We start from the raw sequence: 20,006 nt of genomic DNA, 5'->3' as shown, positions 1-20,006 counted from the left end.
AACTTTTCCCATAAACTCTGAGAAACCTAGTATTCTGTATTTGTTAATCTGCATGTAGATATTTTGATGTTGACATGGTTACTTAAAAATGGCCTCCATCAACCAATCGGCTTTCAGGACATCAGCTTTGACGAGGTAAAACTAAATTGGGAAATCTAGGGGGTGCTATTCATGTTTATGCAACAAAAACAAACAAACATTGGTTTATTTTAAAGATTATTATTATTATTATTATTATTATTATTATTATTATTTGTCAAACAACATAGGACAGTGTAAACCTTTATAGTGCTAAATAAAATACAGAAAATATAGGCCACATTTCAAGCAATTATAAGAAGATGGAGCCTCAAATATCTGTGTTGATTGGTGATATGGACTTGAAATACATGTTCAATAGGTTCAAAAGGTTTTGTGCAAAGACAGCACAGTCATCCAAAGAGAATGAAGTTAAGACCTAATAACTTTTTTTTTCAGACATTCAGACATTTTGTGGCAATAATATTGACCTTGCGATCATAACAAATCTTGTTAAGTATGTTAATTTATGGAAACTTTGTATCTTGAAATAACTGGCCAGCAGGGTCACTATTCTTGTAATTCTTATTTTTATTCTTTATTATGTGTAGAAACCTATTCTGTTTGTTACTTCATTTCCTTCCGTACCCATAGACGCACCATTCCTCTCTGATCCATATTTATATTTGTTCTGAACAGTTAAACACACACTGAAATTGTGTGCTTCAGGAGTCTCTATTATAGCCTTTATATAGTTTTTCATGTCGGATCTAATGATTTATATCTTGGGATACTAAGAATAACATTCTAGAGGTATGTAAATTAGTGAAGGTGATGTGTAATATGCTCTGGCCCTATCCCAATGCACGGTGACAGTGTGGCATACTGTTATGCAAAAACAATGTGGGCTTTGTAAATAATTAGAACTGACTGTAAATCAATGTTGGCTAGTTAGGTTGGGATGGTATCCATCCCACTCATGATAGTGCTGCTCTCATTTCTTGTAGCAAAGCACAAGGTCTCAGAACAGACTTAACTGGTTACAATCCAGAGCCAATGCCAGGCGGCATCTGCTAGTTGCACTGAGTCACTCTCAGCACTGCACTCTCAGTCACTGCAACAATATAGAAAATGTGTCCGTTCCCCAAACAAAACAAAAATGTAACCTAATGAACATAAAATAAGATTATACTGAATGCATAGACAGACGTTTTTATTTGAAGCTAGTTAAATAGTTAAATATTTGAGCTCTTACATTAAAGCACCCTCTTCTTTAAGGTCATGGACTTGATCACTAGATCACAGTAAACTGAAGCTCTTCTAATGTCCTATTTATTTTATTTATTTTTGTCCTTTAATTTATGTCCCTGAATCAAGCAGGTAAACCCTTGAATAAAACAAACTGACCTCAACCCCTGTCAGCTGTCCAACTACAGGCCACTATCAAACCTCTCCTTTATCTCCAAGATCCTAGAAATTGTAGCAACATAGCAGTTATGCGCATACCTACATAGAAATAACATTCAGAAAATGAATCAGTCAGGAATTAGGCCTCATCATAACAGAAATGGCGGTGGTTAAAGTGGTAAATGACATATTACTAACCATATAATCTTGGTTGAGTCCGCTTGCTGGTGTTTCCTGCTTTTTTTTTTTTTTAGAATTGCTACCTCTGGGTAGAATTATTTGTAATCATGGTATTGGCCTCTACTGTTATTGCTGATGACACACATTTATATGTTTCAGTAAAGCTAGATGAGAGAAGTTTTTGTTTTATCATGTGCTGCAGTAAAAGAGTTGGGTGTGAGTATTGACTCCTGTCTTTCAAGTTCATGAAGTAGTATTTTAATTACTACAAAACTGACTTGGAGCCAGTGTAGTGGGTAAGATATGGTTGATTTGAATGGTCACACGCAGCTGTACTTGAACAAACTTTTTTTTAATGATCGAAAATGTCTACTTTAATAAAATGATGCAGGCTATATGTTGGAACATTAAATAATAAAGGCTACAGCATTGGCATAGCTTTTCTCTTACAAAGCCCTGCAGTTTTACTGTTGTAGTCAGATTTGTTTATGGTGGAGTGTCTGGTTGTTTTATTACCTAATGCAACTAACGTGCCTGTCTTACATTCTCGCTCCCCTTTTTACTTATGCTGTGATAGCTAGCCTTGCCAGGGGCCACCAGTAAGCATACCCAATAACCTGTAAATCTGTCTCTTTCTCTCTCTGCACTACTCCTGGTAGATCAGAATTTTCTGCTGTTCTAGACATTGCCGGGCTTTGTGCTTCTGCTTCATATGTTTCACTGATTACCTCACCTATTTATATCTGTCTTCTCACCTGTCAACCCCTTGTCTTCTGTCTCGGCTACTGGTTACTTTTTAGTGGTTTTATGTCATTATTTTGTATCTCAGTCATATGTTTTTGTTTATCCCACCAGTGTTTCCATGTCTTTGTAGTTCTGTTATTTTAAATAATTCCCCTGTTTGTTTTGGTATCCCTGCATTTAAGTCTGGATTTTTTTTCTTGTGGAGGCACTGACAAAACAAGCAGTCAAAATCACATCTAAAATACAGAGGTTCACAGCACTAATATTGCAAATGTAGCACATTGTATTCTAATATATTTAACAACAGAAATGTAATTACTTTTTTTATTAACTGATTGTATTTCAGTATTTACTAAAATAGAATTCAATAAATGTTATTTCATAACATGGATGTAGCTTACAGAACCAGAATACAGCTAATAATTGGCTCCAGTTAGTCTAAAAAAAATCTAACATAAGTTCTTAGATTTTAACAGAGACTACCATTCTGATCATCATAAGCTCATGAAAGATAACATGGCTTTATGGTGCTGCCTGCAAATTTGAATGGGCTGGACCACTGTTTTTGGAGATATTGTTGACAATATCTGTGTCTCTCTGTGTGTGTGTGTGTGTGTGTGTGTGTGTGTGTTTGTGTGTGTGTGTGTGTCTGTCTGTTTAAGAGCACTCACATAGTTGTCCCGGGCAGACCAGCTTGGGTAGAGTTGCATGTGAAGCTGCCGCTCTTTCCTTGCAAGCTCATAGTACTTAGCCTGCTCCTCACGAGTCAGAGCATGCCACTGTAAAACACATACACAGTGGAAGGTCTTTAACTGAAACAAATAAATGTGAATAAACATGAAAAAAACAAATGAGATTCATTAAAATATGCATATTTTAATATTTTTAAACAGTACTATTTTAGTTTTTTCCAGAAATAAAAAAAAATATTGCAAGTCCCTTCATAAAAAAGCATTTTTTGCCATAGAGGCACTGGGACTGTTGCCACTTTGTATGGGAGCAACTGCAACACAGACAAGTGTGCATCCACCAAGTCAGCATCCCTCGGCTCCCTTCTGGAGACAGTCATGTATCAAGTATCTCATTGCCCTCAGATTCCCCTGGATGCAAAAATATTATCCCCACATATCCCTCCATCCTCTCACCAAGCTGGATCTGCACAGTGCCTGTAGTAACAACTGCATTAGAGATGACAACGAGTGGAAATGGCCAATTACAATACAAGTACTGTATAATGCCATATGGACTCTCTTGTGCTCCATTTGTTTTTAGTGTCTGATCAATAACATGTCCAGAGGAAGTTGCATATATCGATGATACTTTAATTTAATAATTTTGCCAATTTTTGGCCCAAAGAACAAAGTCATGAAAATAATCATAATGAATCACATTTCATGGGTGCACTGGCCTGGATCTAAATTGAGAAATCACCCAAACCAATCTAGTGTTCACCCAGTGACCTCACACTTCACCAGCATGGGCAACCAGACATTTAAAAAATTGTCATTTGTTAAGGACTGGATGAATAAGTGGGTTTTCATCACAGACAACGAGGAAGATGGCAAATGTGGCAAAATAGTTCCCAACATACCAAAGTTCAAATTTGATCTATAGATTGTCAATGTTCAAACTATTTAAACCCACACCTGTGATAGAAATCAGCAGGTTGCCAAGAAGTTGAGCTTGATCTTTCAACCAATCTCCATGTGAAAACAAATAAATAACTGTATGTGGAAATGGCAGAATAGATGTGGCCTCCTCCCCAGGGGAGTGGCTCAAAAAGAATGTCTCTATGAGAGGGGTGAGCAACAATCCCATTTCAGGGTCCAGGAATTGTACAGCTCTCGAAGAAATAGCAGATTGCAGCTTATCACTTTGCTCTGCAAAGCAAATGACACAATGCTGTCTGCATTTGTCATAGACAGTGGTAGCAGCATACCTAATAGTGATGGAGGAAGTAAGAAATCAATAATGGAGGTAAAGGAGTGCACCATTATCTGCACCATCTTTGTATAAAGTAGATTTGCTTACATGCTTTGTTAATTAGAGAGTTGATTCAGCTTCCACTTAAGGCCCTGGGTTATGAAGCAAAAGTTCACAGTATCAAATGGGGAATCTCACAGGATAATGGGGTAGTGGGGATGTGTTCTTTTTGGTCCCACTGATCTTCCTCATGTAGACACACTCATCCCCCTCATAGATGAGCCTGATGAGGGTTTTGTCCTCTGCAAACTTCAATAGTTTGACAGACTGGTGACTATAAAGAACACAGCCTTGAGGGAATCAGCACTGATCAACTGGGAGTCAGAGACATGTTTTCCCAGTCTCACATGTTGCCTTTTGTCAGTCAGGAAGTGTGTGATCCACCTTCATGTGGAAATAGGCACCCTCAGCTGGAAGAGCTTATCCTGTAGCAGAGATAGAATAAGTATATTCAATGCAAAGCTGAAATCCAAATTAGGATACCAGTATAGATTCCTGAGAAGTCTATGTGCTAAAGGATGTAATGCATCTACCGACTTGTTGACTCTGTAGGCAAACTGCAGAGGATCCAGGAGATCGTTTATAACAGATTTGAGATTGGACCACACAAGGCACTCAAAAGACTTCATTTCCACACATGTTTGAGGAACAGGTCTGTAGTCATTTATGTCTTGTAATGCTGGGTTTTTGGGAAGCAGGGATAGTGAGGGAGGTCTTGAAGCAAGCTGGCAATTTGAATATCTCCAATGAGGTGTTAAAGGTGTCTGTAAACACTGGAAACTGATCAGCACAGTACTTCATGGTGGCTGGAGAGACAGTTCCTGGTGCAGCTGCTTTGCATGAGTTCTGTCTCTAGAAATCTCTGTAAAAGTCTATCTCTAGGATGGAGAGTGTTGTTCTTGAAGTGGGGGAGGAAAGGCAATTCAGGTGTGCATCTGTGGAGGCACAAGCCCCATCTGTGGTGGGGGTGGTGAATCTGATCAGTTGGAGCTTGAGTGGATAGCTGGTGTCAAGGGGGATGATGGCAGGCCTGTCACATTGTCTTTCAAAGCAAAAGTTCAGGCTGTTCAGATGCAGTTCATTGGCAGAGTGGAGGGCTTTAGGTTTGTAGTTTGTGATCTGTCTGAGACCCTAACAGGCAGAAGCAAAGTCAATGGCTGAAAACTCCTGTTTTTTCCACTGTATAGCTGTTTATCTTCTCTCATTGCCCAAAGGTGGGAAGTGAATCTATATGAAATGTAGCCATAATATTCATGAGCTCTGATCTGGTGAATGAGCTCCCAATGCAAAAATACTGCATTAACAAATGAAACATGACAAAAACAAACAGCACCAACACACAGGCAGCAATATGTGGTGCCATTTTGGTTTATATCTGTTTTGAGTTATGTTGAGGGTATTTAAAGTGTGCCAAAAGTACAGACTAAACAAACAGGAGCAAAGAGGTCAGCTAATATTATTCCTGACTCCTGAATCTTCCTTCATACCTCCACATGGGTTGTTTCAAATTTGTGTAAAAATGAAACTACACAATATCCTTAGATTTGAGCACAGGTATTTTATTAATTATCCAGCATAATTTTAGAAGAACCCTTACCCTGCGGCCCAGTATTTGGTTGATAGCTGCACTCTCCTTTAATGTGCATTCTGCAATGACTTTTGCCCTCATCTCCTTCATATAGAGCATAAAAGCATTCAGAGGCTTTTTGATGACTGGCTTCTTAGACTCTCTATCCCTCTTTGACTCTGGATGTGGCTTACTGCAATGCAGAAGGAAAACAACACAAGTTTATTTTTTTAACATTTCAATGTCTTTCAAATACTGTAGAATTGCCATATTAGATCATTTAATTAAAGACATATCATTATGAAACATTAATAACACAAATGTAATAAATGTCTGGCAGTTATGAACAAGTGATGCTTACTTCATGTAAAAATTCCCCACCTGTTTTCTTAAAGGTGCAATAGTCATCTTGAATCTTTTACTACTAAAATTTACGTAGAATATGATATACTGATAATACCAACACCAGTATTGATGGTCAGTTCAAAAATACATGGGAGCTCAAACAAATTCACATATTTATAGTGTTATAACTTATAACTTACTACGGCATTAAGCACTTAATGCTTAATGCCAGCACTGGCAAAAACTTCATTGCTTGAAAGTGAAGTGGTAATACTAACCCCTAACTCTTCTGGCTAACATAGATTCTGGGGTGGAACAAGAGATGGGGACGGGGGTAAAAAATATCCAATGTTGTATGCTACACCTGCATAAGAGCGATTAATATTGACTAATGCACCTTTAATTTTTTTTACACATACATGTCAAACTGCTCTTGCCTGCCTGAAGAGGGCACTATAGCAGGGTGTGGGATTCCTGTAGGGTGCATTCCAGATGGCCCCATAATCAGAGAGTGAGAGAACCTTCATGAACACACAGGAACACCAAAATGATTGTAAGCATGAAACATATTTATGAAGTTCCTAAAGGTTAATTTATGACTGCAAGTAACTTTATTTAAGTAATGTAAATACAATGATAAGGTAATTATGGCTGTCAGCTGGAATCAACAGATTTACAGTAACCTTCCTGAAGCCCCCTTGTGTAGTTACAAGTCAGAGGTATAAGACACAGCTAGCAGCAAAACTGTCACTTATAATTAATAAATGCTTGAGAAAATGTGTAATAAAATATATTTAAATCCAAGGAAAATTAGAGTGACCTGAGCATGCAAGAAAAACACAAATTAGTATGCTCTTTTGATGAAGAGAAGAAAAATAATTCTTGAGAAATAGCTTCTCAAAATGCTTTGCATTTTAATACTTATACTTATATATTTTGTACATACAAATTTCACTGTATTTATCTAGCCTTCCAGCACTTGTTCATTCATGCAATTATCCAGTCTGCAATTATGCGGCAATATCCATTTGCATATAAAGGTCAGAGCTTCATTTAATTTTCTTTAAGAGGTTGGTCATGTAACTAAGAAAAGCAAAGGGTACAGGCTAATACATAGGTATGTCAAAGGTTTTAACCTCAGAATGGCAAAATGTACAGCAGCTGCCATGTATGTTTCTGTGCACCATACAACATTATGTTTGCAAGTGTTAGCTTGCAGGTTTGGGGTTACTAATTATTGAATAATACCAGACTGTGTTTACATATGTACAGCCTTTAGGCTTTATATATATGCTGTCTGGTCAAATTTCTCTCACACGGATTTTATTGTTGTACTATTGTACAAAACCAAGATTATGGCAATACCAAATAGGTACATATACATTCCCCACTGAAAGTAATGGAATATCAAAGCCTTTGTTTTTGGCTATGCATTGAAGGCATTTGGGTTTAAGATCAAAAATTTAATGTGAGATGATAGGTCAAATAGCAGCTTTCAGTTTCTGCTTTTCTGATTTTTTGATCTATTCTCTCATATTCACTTACTCACTCACTCATTTTCTACCGCTTATCCGAACTGTCTCATATTCATATGTCTTTTGTGTAAAGCAAAAACAAAATTATTGGCATTGCCATATTTAACCACTGTTTAGTAATCTGCATCTTAAATAAAGTACTAAACTTTTATGGTTTTGTATTGGCAGTAGATAATCAATTTTGTGTTAGTCTCATTTAGCTCTAGATATGGCTAAAAAATTGTGCAGGGCAAATGAAATCGCATAGGACATTACATTTCAACCAGAAGGTTGTAAATATTTGGGTACTGTACTACAAAACTACAATACTACAAAACTGTTATTTTTCAAATATTTTTCGCCAAACGCATTTATTTTCTGTATGACCTGGTCTGATGAATAATGTGGGAGATGGTGTATTGGCTAACTGGTTGTATGTGGCTACTCTAATATATATATATATATATATAATTCATGATTTAAAAGTTATATTTTATGAAATAAAAGATTAATTCACCGTTCACAATGATTCACAATGTCTTGCACAAGTATTTGTACTTGTGTATTTGTGTATCAGTACTTGTGTATTTGAAAGTTTTGTACTTACATGCTAAAAACTTAATTTGACCTAATTGAGCTGTCATGAATTTACACAATATAGACCACAATCCTGAAGTATGTGGAAAAACAGAATTATCAAAATTTGCAGGATTATTAAACCATAATTTAAAATAGTCACCCCCACAATAAAAGTGTCATGCAATATTAGTATTAATACAGTGCTTTCAAACCCCCTTCACTATTTCATTTGTTTTCTGTTGCATGCTGATAATTGTTCAAATTATTATTAATTTACACTCAGTATGCCATAATGGCAAAGTGAAAACAGTATTCTTGTAATTTATTAAGAAAAAAATTAAATATCATGAAGAAAAAAATTAAAGTATTCAGACCCTTTAATTGCTACTTTGTTGATGTACCTTTGACAGCAATTACAGTCTTTTTGTGCAAACTAGCTTTGCACACTGTAATTAGGGGTTTTTCTACTTCTTCTTTGCAAATCCTCTCAAGCTCTGTCAGGTTATAAGGGGACCATCTGTGCATTTTCAGGTCTCTCCAGAGATGTTCAATACCCTAGGATATTCACAGAGTATAGCCACTCCTGTGTTGTCTTGGCTATGTGCTTAGGGTCTTTGTCATGTTAGAAGGTAAACCTCTGACCCAGTCTGAGGTCCTGATTGCTGTGAAACATATTTTTATTGAGTATATCTCTATACTTTGCACCTTTCAGCTTTCCCTTAACCAGTCTTCCTGTCTGTACAACATGATGCTGCCATCACCATGCTTCACTGTTGGGATGGTATTGTGAAGGTGACGCACGGTGCCTGGTTTCCTCTAAAGATAACGTTTAGAATTGAGGCCATATACTGTAGTTCAAGCTTGGATTCATCAAGAATCTTGTTCCTCACAGTCTGAGATTCCTTTAGGTGCTTTTTTGCAAACTCCAAGGTTCATATGTTTTGTACTGAGGAGAGTCTTCTGCCCATAAAGCCCCAGATCTGTGGAGTGCTGTAATGATGGTTGTCCTCCTGGAACTTTGTCCCATCTCCACACACGATCTCTGGAGTGCAGTCAGAGTGGCCAGCGGGTTCTAGTACCCCTTTTCCACCAAAAAGAACCGGGTGCTGGTTCAGAGCTATTGCTGGTGCTGGTTCAAAGTCGGTTCCACTTGCAAACCTTCTAAGAACCGTTTTGCCTTTCTATCGGTTAGAGAGCCATCACAGAGCCGAGCCTGACGTCACTATATACGTGTCACATTACACAGCAACTTTAATCGCAGCAATGGCAAACACAATCACAACATCAATAATGGCAAATGTTGCTTTACTGTTGATGCTCATGGCTGTGTGAACCTACATTGGCATCCAAACGCGGCGAATCCAACGTGTACGTGCAGCTCCATGTAATTTGTATAAACGGAGGTTGTAATCGAGAAAGTACATAACATTATTTTATCATTAACATAGAAAAAAGTTAGCCTTAGCATGCAGCTACCTACTATCATGTGTGCTGATAATTGATCATATTGTGGTTAAGTAAAAGTGTATTAAACATTAGTATACTTAAGGTACATTATCAAATGCGCTAACAGTAGCCCCGCCCACAGCCCCTAACACAAGCGGTTCTTAAGTCTAGACCAGCAACGTTTTGGTGCTACTGAAGAACCACTTTTCCTGGTTCAGAGCCGGTGCTTTGGCTGAAGAAAGAACTGGTTCTAAATTAGGCCCTGGCTCCGAACCAGTACTCAAACTGCCTCAGTGGAAAAGGGGCATTGGTCACCTCTCTAAGGCCCTTCTCCCCCGGATTGCTCAGTCCATTGAGAATTATGAAGGATGTGCTCATGGGATTCTTCAGTGTGGCAGAATATTTTTTGTAGCCTTCCCAAGTAATCCTGTCTCTGAGCTCTGCATGCAGTTCCTTTGACCTCGTGGCTTGGTTTTTGCACTAATATGCATTGTCAGCTGTAAGACTGACTCCAATCAATGTGTAGAAACATCTCAGTAACTATCAAGAGAAATGGAAGGCACTTGAGCTAAATTTCAAGTGTTTTTGCAGAGGGTCTGAATACTCAAGTACATATGATATTTCGGTTTTTCCTTTTTCATACATTCTCAAACATTCCTAAATTTTGTTTTCATTTTGTTATTATGTGGTGCTGGATATAGATGAATAAAAAAATAATGATTTGAACAATTGTGGTATCACACTGCAACATATATTTTAAAAAAGTGAAGGGGGTCTGAATACTTTCTGAATGCACTGTATATCTGTTTTTGGAAGGCCCAAAAGTTTTTTCTTTTGAGAACATACCTAAACAAACACCATCATGAAGCCCAATGAGTAATACAAGCCAAAGACAAGTCACAGAAAGTATCAGAGTCTCAAACATTAATTAAGTTATGATTTTATTAAAGTTATTAATCAATATATTAGTCAACCTAGACACAAAGAGGACTTCAGGTAGGCAATTCTGCAGATTCCTTTTAAAAAACAGCAACTAATAGAAAAATAAAATGTGTGACATAGAATTACCACTTGGTAGTCTTTGTTAGCAAAAAGCAACAACTATTATTTCCCTTTCATGAGCAGAACAAATATAGCTCAAACGACTTACCTTCCTGCTTCAGTGGATTTCTTACCTAGATACTTATAGTTGTTTAATTCCTGAAGTTCACTATAAGTGTCACTATAAAGCTTATCCCATGGTCATCTTAGGACTCTTTTTCACATTTGTCTCTTTTCTACAAGGTTCTATTTGTAATGTTTAAAATCCCTCTGTCACCTAGTACAGTTTTTTTTCTTCGTGCCATCATAATCCTTTTTTACCACCATCACCTAAGGCTTGCTCATTAATTTTCTAGATTTCTGTAAATCTGCTTCGCAACAATGTCTATAGATAAATCCACAATTTAATCGACATAAAAATGATATACTCAAATAAAATGCAAAAATATATGCACTCATACAAAACAAGGATTTCATGGCATAGCTGCTGTCTAATGTGAAAAGCCACAGCAATGGTTTGCAGACGCGCGCAAGGCTGGAATGCAGCCATTCAACAACTAAAACATTGGTTTTGCAGCGGATTCTTGCATTTATCATCAAAGTCAAGACAAATGGAGCTGACCACACAAAATGCAAGAGCCTTACATACAGCATTTCATTTACTAACACTAATCTTAAAATTCTTTACTTTCAGTTCCCTTTTCCTAAAAGGGTTACTCAAAAAATGTATTCAAATTTCTTATATACTAAATTTTTTTTTTAATTTACAATACTATTAAATATTACAGTAAAATTATATACCTCATTCATATATCTGTATATTTATATCCGAGAGGGGATGCTGAAATTGGGGTTTAAGCGTTAAGTAAACCTAAGACTTACAAACTCCACCCATACATTTTCTATACTGCCTATCCTACACAGGGGTTATGGGGAGCCTAAAGACGTTGCCAGGGAATTTGGGCAACAATTCAGGGGACACACTGTATGTGGTGCCAACCGAACTCAGGGCACAATTTCACACACACTCACACAACAAATCACTCGGGACAATTTAGAGATGCCGATTAGCTTCAATTATGGGGGCCATTATGCTCTTGGGAAACATCAGTGCAGCAGAAATTGTTTTGTAGCCTTGCACAGATCTGGGGAAGGCTACAAAACAATTTCTGCTGCACTGATGACCTCCTTTCCTGATGAGTTCCTTTGACCTCATGGCTTGGTTTTTGCTTTGATATGCATGGTCAGCTGTGAGGCCTTCCATAGAGAGATAGCCTTTACAAATTATGTCCAATCAATTTAATTTACCACAGGTGGACTCAAATCAAGATGAAGAAACCTCACAAAAACTACCAAGAGCTAAATTTCAAGTGTTGTTGCAAAGGGTCTGAATACTGAATACTTTCTTAATGCACTATATGGCATAGTGTTGCTGAAATAAGCAAGGCCGTCACTAAAAAAGATTGTTTGCATACAAACTGTGCATGTGTGTGTGTGTGTGTGTGTGTGTGTGTGTGTGTGTGTGTACAGGTTTTGAAGCAACATATGCTGCCATCCAAACAACATTTTTCATTGAAGGCCGTGCTTATTTCAGCAAGACTATGCCAAACCAGAATCTGTATGTATTATAACAGCATGGCTCCATAGTAAAAGATCCAGTGCAGCTGAAATAATATATCAAGCAAGAATTGCAAAACATTTTGCTTTCAAAACTTGAAAATTTTTTCAAATGGCTTCAAAAACTCTCAGTTTCAACAGTTGATAGTATTTGTTTATCTTTTTTTTATTATTAAATACGGGGGTCTAAATGATTTGCAAATCTTTGCAAATCATTGTATTTTTATTTATATTTTACATAGTATTTTACCTAAACAGTTTTTAACAGGTTATAAGTCCCTCAATTAAAACCCAGAATACCTATGCTAATATTGACACTTCATTGTAATATGTGACCAATTATTTGATTAAAGCAAACTAGGGCACAAACATGGCAAAAGCTTAAGCAAGCTAGGCTGGGTTGCATAGGCAGGCTATGAGAGTGGTGTTAGCACTTTTAGCTGAAACTTCAGAATCAAAAATTTTTCAGCTGATACTATACCTTGAAGATTTTTGTTTCAGCTGATACTATACCTTGAATAGGAGGAGTTGCTGGTGAGACTGGAGGAGTAGGGCTGCCTGAAGCCACACGAGGAGAGAGGATAGACAGGCTGACTTTGCCTGCAGGTAATTGGGAGTTGGGGTAGGTAAGGTAAGGATTGGGTGACCTTCTGACCATATGTTTGGTGATTTCAGGTTTATATATGCTGGATAAATGTAATAACCCACAAAACCCCCTCTTTTACAGTGAGGAAAATAAGTATTTGAACACCCTGCTATTTTGCAAGTTCTCCCACTTAGAAATCATGGAGGGGTCTGAAATTGTCATCGTAGGTACATGTCCACTGTGAGAGACATAATCCAAAAAAAAAAATCCAGAAATCACAATGTATGATTTTTTAACTATTTATTTGTATGATACAGCTGCAAATAAGTATTTGAACACCTGAGAAAATCAATGTTAATATTTGGTACAGTAGCCTTTGTTTGCAATTACAAACGTTTCAAAACGAGGTCAAACGTTTCCTGTAGTTTTTCCACCAGGTTTGCACACACTGCAGGAGGGATTTTGGCCCACTCCTCCACACAGATCTTCTCTAGATCAGTCAAATTTCTGGCCTGTCGCTGAGAAACACGAAGTTTGAGCTCCCTCCAAAGATTCTCTATTGGGTTTAGGTCTGGAGACTGGCTAGGCCACGGAAGAACCTTGATATGCTTCTTACAGAGCCACTCCTTGGTTATCCTGGGAAGACCCAGCCTCGACCCATCTTCAATGCTCTAACTGAGGGAAGAAGGTTGTTCCCCAAAATCTCGCAATACATGGCCCCGGTCATCCTCTCCTTAAATCAGTGCAGTTGCCCTGTCCCATGCGCAGAAAAACACCCCCAAAGCATGATGCTACCACCCCCATGCTTCACAGTAGGGATGGTGTTCTTGGGATGGTACTCATCATTCTTCTTACTCCAAAACACGTTTAGTGGAATTACGACCAAAAAGTTCTACTTTGGTCTCATCTGACCACATGACTTTCTCCCATGACTCCTCTGGATCATCCAAATGGTCATTGGCAAACTTAAGATGGGCCTGGACATGTGCTGGTTTAAGCAGGGGAACCTTCCGTGCCATGCATGATTTCAAACCATGACGTCTTAGTGTATTACCAACAGTAACCTTGGAAACGGTGGTCCCAGCTGTTTTCAGGTCATTGACCAGCTCCTCCCATGTAGTTCTGGGCTGATTTCTCACCTTTCTTAGGATCAGGACGAGGTGAGATCTTGCATGGAGCCCCAGTCCGAGGGAGATTGACAGTCATGTTTAGCTTCTTCCATTTTCTAATGATTGCTCCAACAGTGGACCTTTTTTCACCAAGCTGCTTGGCAATTTCCCCGTAGCCCTTTCCAGCCTTGTGGAGGTATACAATTTTGTCTCTAGTGTCTTTGGACAGCTCTTTGGTCTTGGCCATGTTAGTAGTCGGATTCTTACTGATTGTATGGGGTGGACAGGTGATTTTATGCAGCTAACGACCTCAAACAGGTGCATCTAATTTAGGATAATAAATGGAGTGGAGGTGGACATTTTAAAGGCAGACTAACAGGTCTTTGAGGGTCAGAATTCCAGCTGATAGACAGGTGTTCAAATACCTATTTGCAGCTGTATCATACAAATAAATAGTTAAAAAATCATATATTGTGATTTCTGGATTTTTTTTTTTTTTAGATTATGGTCTCTCACAGTGGACATGCACCTACGATGACAATTTCAGACCCCTCCATGATTTCCAAGTGGGAAAACTTGCAAAATAGCAGGGTGTTCAAATACTTATTTTCCTCACTGTATATACTTTCTAGAGTTCTAGATACCCACACTCTATCTACACTCACCAAATATTTTATTAGGATCACCTGTTCATTCAAATGCAAATAATCAATCATGTGCAAGCAGCATAATGTCATATGTTCATACAGGTACAGGTCAAGAGATTCAGATCATTTTCACAGCATACATCTGTGAACTAAATGACTTTCACTGTGGTTTTATTATTTCAGGAACTGCTGGTCTCCTGAAATTTTCACACTCATGTTGTTTGTTTAGGTCGCTACAAGAAGTGAAAGAGGGTGTAAAAGTGTGTTTGAAGCTTTATGTGTTATTGGTGTTGTATTGATCACAGGATATTGGCTATTTTTGTTTATTATTGTAGCATTGAAAACTATTTCATACAAATAGATAAATTGTTTACTTTTTCAGTATATATCCTCATTTATGACTACACTCTCAAAACAAGCCTGCATTGACAGAAATGTCTTTCTTGAAGATAAAATCACAATATTTTCTCTTTGTGGATTGGACATGCCAATTTTAGTAAATCATAATACTAGAATTTTTCTCTCGAAAAGTTAAGATTTTAAATGAATTTATTGAGTGAATGAAAGAATGACTCTCACTCACTCTCTCATTTTCTACCGCTTATCCGAACTACCTCGGGTCCCAGGGAGCCTGTGCCGTCATCGGGCATCAAGGCAGGATACACCCTGGATGGAGTGCCAACCCATCGCAGGGCACACACAGAAAAAAAAAAACACAACCTATGTAATGATGTAAGTTACAGAAAGGGTCATTGAACAAGTAAGTTAACTAATTGATTTGGTGAAGGGAATCAAATGATTCAAGACACTGAGATGACTTGAAAACACTAATAGTTCAGAGAAGAATGGCCAAACTGTTTCGAGCCGTAACTATGGTACATAATGTAACTATGTATGTATCTACCGTAACTATGGTACATAATGCTAATTATATAGAAGTTTGGTTTTATGATATCATAAGGGTCATACAGGATAGGGCATGTGCCTGCTCATATACAGTAAATTAGAATATCATATTATGAAAGTATAGAAAATACTACTAGCACCCAAATGTAATCTTAGCAGGAGAGGGGCAAGGTTTACAGTAAAAGTGTGTGGGAGTTGGCAAAATACTATGGCACACCTGCCTTTCAATTGTAGATGCTTATTTAACATTCTTTTTTCTTTTCACTTTTTATCGCCATGACAGGTGTGTGGTTGTGTGTATGGGCGTCAATAGAGATGAGCTGAATTGAACCAATCCAATGGAAACCCTCTGATTTTTTGTGTGTGACTGTGAAGCCCCAATTGAGCCTTTAGAAAAGGAGCTGGTTTTCTGTTTGTTTTCTTGTGGTTTGCATTTTTTTGTCCCAGTTTAGAAGGAAATGTACCAAATCCTCCCCAATCATCTACCATTAAGCTGTGTAGTGTCAGACCTGTGCTGAATCTATCATTAGCACTTCTTATCCATACTGTTAGAAGAGGAGTGTTGTTTGTTTAAATATGCCCAGTGACTTCTGGACTCCTGCAAATGCTAGCTGCATCTGGACCCTGCCCAACCAGAGGAGGCCCTCTGGTCATTGGGGGCATTAAGCCAGCTTGCTTGAATAGCTGGGTCAAGCATCAGCTGTAGATGGATGGGAAGCAGGTGGAACTTACAGATAATGCATCATTATTCTCAACTGTGAAGCTAGGCATCTAGACATAAATTCAACACGTTTCAATTTCAATATACCAACATATCATATGTAGCCACAAACAATAAGTCTACCGAAGTCAATACCACTAATTCTTATTTACTATTTCCTCTGGGGCCTTGCTCTAAAATCCTCTGTGAATTTGCAGATTTCATTTCAAACCTGGTTATTTCTTTAGACAAAGCATAAATTGTGGGAGACTTTAATATTCGTTTAGATAAACATAGAAAATATAGTCACTCTTTCACTACCGAAGGCTATCTCAGATCATTGTCCTTTTGTTTAAATTGCATCTTGAACACAATATATCCAGATTGCCACATCACCAAGTCTGCTACTGCAGAGAGATTTACCAATAGTCTCCCAGAATGATCATCCATGATTGGATCGCTGACTGACCCCACAAAACTTGATCAGGTGACTGATTTCTTAGAGTCAGTGTTTCACTACACCTTAGATACTGTAGCTCCAAGGAAAATAATTAAACAGAAGACACTAGCTTCCTGGTACAATGACCAAATATGAACCATAATACAATCAACTAGGAAATTAGAACGTAAATGGCGTGAAATTAAATTATCAGTATTTCAGTTAGCATGGAAGGAAAGCCATCTGAACTACAAAAACATTTCTTATTGCTGCTAGATTAGGGTATCTCTCAACCCTAAATGAAAATAAAATGAATCCTAAAATTTTATTTTATACTATAGAAAAACCAGGAATAAAACCACTGTAGAAAAGTGCACACCAACAGTATGTAGCAGCAATCACTTCATAAATTATTTCAGTGGAAAAATCTAGGTTATATCAGGCAGAAAATTCAGATAAAACCAAATAATTTGATAAATAATGTAGATAACATGATACTTTTTCTTATCAGCACTTAGACTGTTTTACTCCCCTTCAAGACTGATTTAATTTCATTGATTTCTTCCACAAACCTATCAACCTACAAACTGGATCCCTTACCTACGTGTTTCTATTAAAACAGATAATAAAAGTATCTACTAAACCTCTTCTAAAAATAATACATTATTTTATCAGCACTGGCTATGAGCCTAAATCTTTTAAACTATCAGTTAGCAAACCCCTGATTAAAAAACCTGACCTTGACCCCTGTCAGGTGACCAACTGTAGGCAAATATCAAACCTCTCCTTTATCTCCAAGATCCTAGAAAAGGTTGTAGCAAATTATGCTCATACCTACATAATAATAACGTTCATAAAATGTATCAGTCAGGATTTAGGCCTCATAAAATCACAAAGCACTGGTTAAAGTGGTAAATGACATGTTACTGGCCTCTGATAAGGGCTGTATCTCCTTGCTGGAGTTAATTGATCTTAGTCTAACTTTTGACACCATTGGCCTTGCTATTATACTTGATAGGCTAAAAAATATTGTTAGTGTTAAAGAGAAAGCCCTCTCCTGGATCAGATCTTATTTGATTTATTATTATCAGTTCGTAGATCTAAATGGTGACTACTAAGGTTAAGTTTTAGGCACACTACATTTGTCCTTAAATATGCTCCCCCTTGGTGGAATTATTGATAAACATGGTATGAGCTTCCACTGTTATGCTGATGACACCTTAATAAAATTGAAGAAAGTGTTAAGGACTTTAGACAGTGGATGCTTACTAACTTCATCCTGCTTAACTCTGACAAGACAGAAGAGCTTGTACTAAGATAGCAGGCAGCCAAAAGTAAGCTTTCTGATTACAGAGTAACTCTGGATGGTCTTTTTTCATCATGTACAGCAGTAAATGACCTTGGTGTGATTATTGAAACCGGTCTCTAATTTGTAGCACATGTAGATAATATCACTAGGGTAGCCTTCTTTCATCTCAGAAATATTTCTAAGATCTAGATGTCACTGCATGATGCAGAAATATTAGTTCATGCTTTTGCATAAATAAGCTCCAGTTAGTCCAGTTAGTAATTGTGAACACATTACTCCCATCCTATCCACACTGCATTGGGTCCCAGTCATATTTTGCATTGACTACAAAATACTATTAATGACATTACAGTAACTGCTATTATGCCTACTTCTATCCAAAGGTGCAGGCCTTTGCATTTTGCAAAAGGTGCATTTGTTTAGTCTAGCTTTTTTTATGAATAGTTTTTTTTGGGGTAAAGTAGCAGATCTGGAGGGTAAAGGGCTACACGGACTAGCATGCTATCTGTCAGACAGGAACAAAACACTGTCTGGTATGTCACGTGGAGGTGGACTGTGTGTGTATATTAATAAAGACTGGTGTAATAACACTGTGGTGGTAAAAAATCACTGCTCATCACTGCTGGAGTTTATGTTTGTGAAGTGCTGACCCTTTTATCTGCCAAGGGAGTTTAAAGCCGTTGTTATTGTAGTGGTGTACATTTCCCCGTATGCTAATGCTAAGGACGCGCTGCACGAGCTGTACAGCGGCATCATCGAACTTCAAACACACAGCCCCGATGCCTTTCTCATAATAGCCGGTGACTTTAACCACGCCAACTTAAAGACAGTGTTACCGAAGTTCTACCAACATGTGAACTTTGGAACAAGGGGAAATAATATATTGGTCTTGGTTTACACTACAGGGAAGCATGCATACAGGGCTGAGCCCCGCCCCCACCTCGGGTTCTCAGATCACATCTCTTTTATGCTGGCCAGAGGATGCTCCTCCAGGACTGCTTTCAGAGCACGGACTGGAATATGTTCAAAGAGGCAGCCACCTACAACAACCACACAGATTTGCAGGAGTATACCGAAACCGTGAGTACGTACATCAAAAAGTACATTGATGATGTCACAGACACCAAGACCATCACCACATGTGCAAACCGAAAGCAGTGGATGACAGCAGAGGTTCATGAGCTGCTAAAGACCAGCGATGAAGCTTTCAGGTCAGGAGATAAAGCAGCTCTTAGAACAGCAAGAGCCAATCTGTCATGTGGCATCAAAAAAGCTAAACGGACATATGCAGACAAAATCAACAGTCACTTCACAGACAGTAAAGACACATGGAGCCTGTGGAAAGCCATCTGGACCATCACAGACTACAAGCCTCCTCCACAGGCCTGTGAAAACAACACATCACTCCATGACACACTGAACCTATTCTACTCGCGGTTTGACATGCAGAACAACACACCTGCACAAAAACTGCCCACATCGCCCAACAACCAGGTGCTCTATGTAAGGAAGACCCTATCCAGAATTGACCGATGCAAGGCTGCGGCTCCCGATGGTATACCGGGCCGGGAACTGAAAGACTGTGCGGCACAGCTGACTGATCTTCAACATCTCACTGAGCCAGGCAGTCGTCCCCACATGTCTCAAGTCCACGACCATCATACCGGCACCAAAGAAAGCACCTGTGTCCTGTTTGAATGACTACCGTCCCATAGCACGGACTCCAATCATGATGAAGTGCTTTGAGAGGCTAGTCATGCAAAATATAACAACCAGTCTTCCCAACACCCTCGATCAGCTCCAGTTTGCATATCACCAGAACCGATCCACATGTGATGCAATTGCCCTCAGCCTCCACCTAGCCCTCAC

General features: G+C 38.3%; 1 protein-coding gene across 9 annotated transcripts in view; it reads right to left on the bottom strand.

The window, feature by feature from the left end:
• The window catches only part of tcf7 (transcription factor 7), a 58,684-nt gene that overhangs the window by 8,947 nt on the left and 29,731 nt on the right, over window positions 1-20,006 (bottom strand). For 4 of the 9 annotated variants that reach the window (XM_060891781.1, XM_060891786.1, XM_060891787.1 and 1 more), the window contains exons 6-9: window positions 12,955-13,041; window positions 6,664-6,765; window positions 5,930-6,092; window positions 3,021-3,128 (exon numbers count right to left, since the gene is read on the bottom strand). In XM_060891781.1, the coding sequence (XP_060747764.1) occupies window positions 3,021-3,128; window positions 5,930-6,092; window positions 6,664-6,765; window positions 12,955-13,041 (460 nt within the window). Of the gene's footprint in view, window positions 1-1,425; window positions 1,489-3,020; window positions 3,129-5,929; window positions 6,093-6,663; window positions 6,766-12,954; window positions 13,042-20,006 lie in introns of all 9 variants that reach the window. The other 5 variants (XR_009649833.1, XR_009649834.1, XM_060891782.1 and 2 more) reach the window with 4 other exon arrangements.

This window comes from Tachysurus vachellii, chromosome 17 (genome assembly GCF_030014155.1).
Source record: "Tachysurus vachellii isolate PV-2020 chromosome 17, HZAU_Pvac_v1, whole genome shotgun sequence".
NCBI classification, from domain to species: domain Eukaryota; kingdom Metazoa; phylum Chordata; class Actinopteri; order Siluriformes; family Bagridae; genus Tachysurus; species Tachysurus vachellii.
This window is presented reverse-complemented; position numbering and strand designations above follow the sequence as displayed.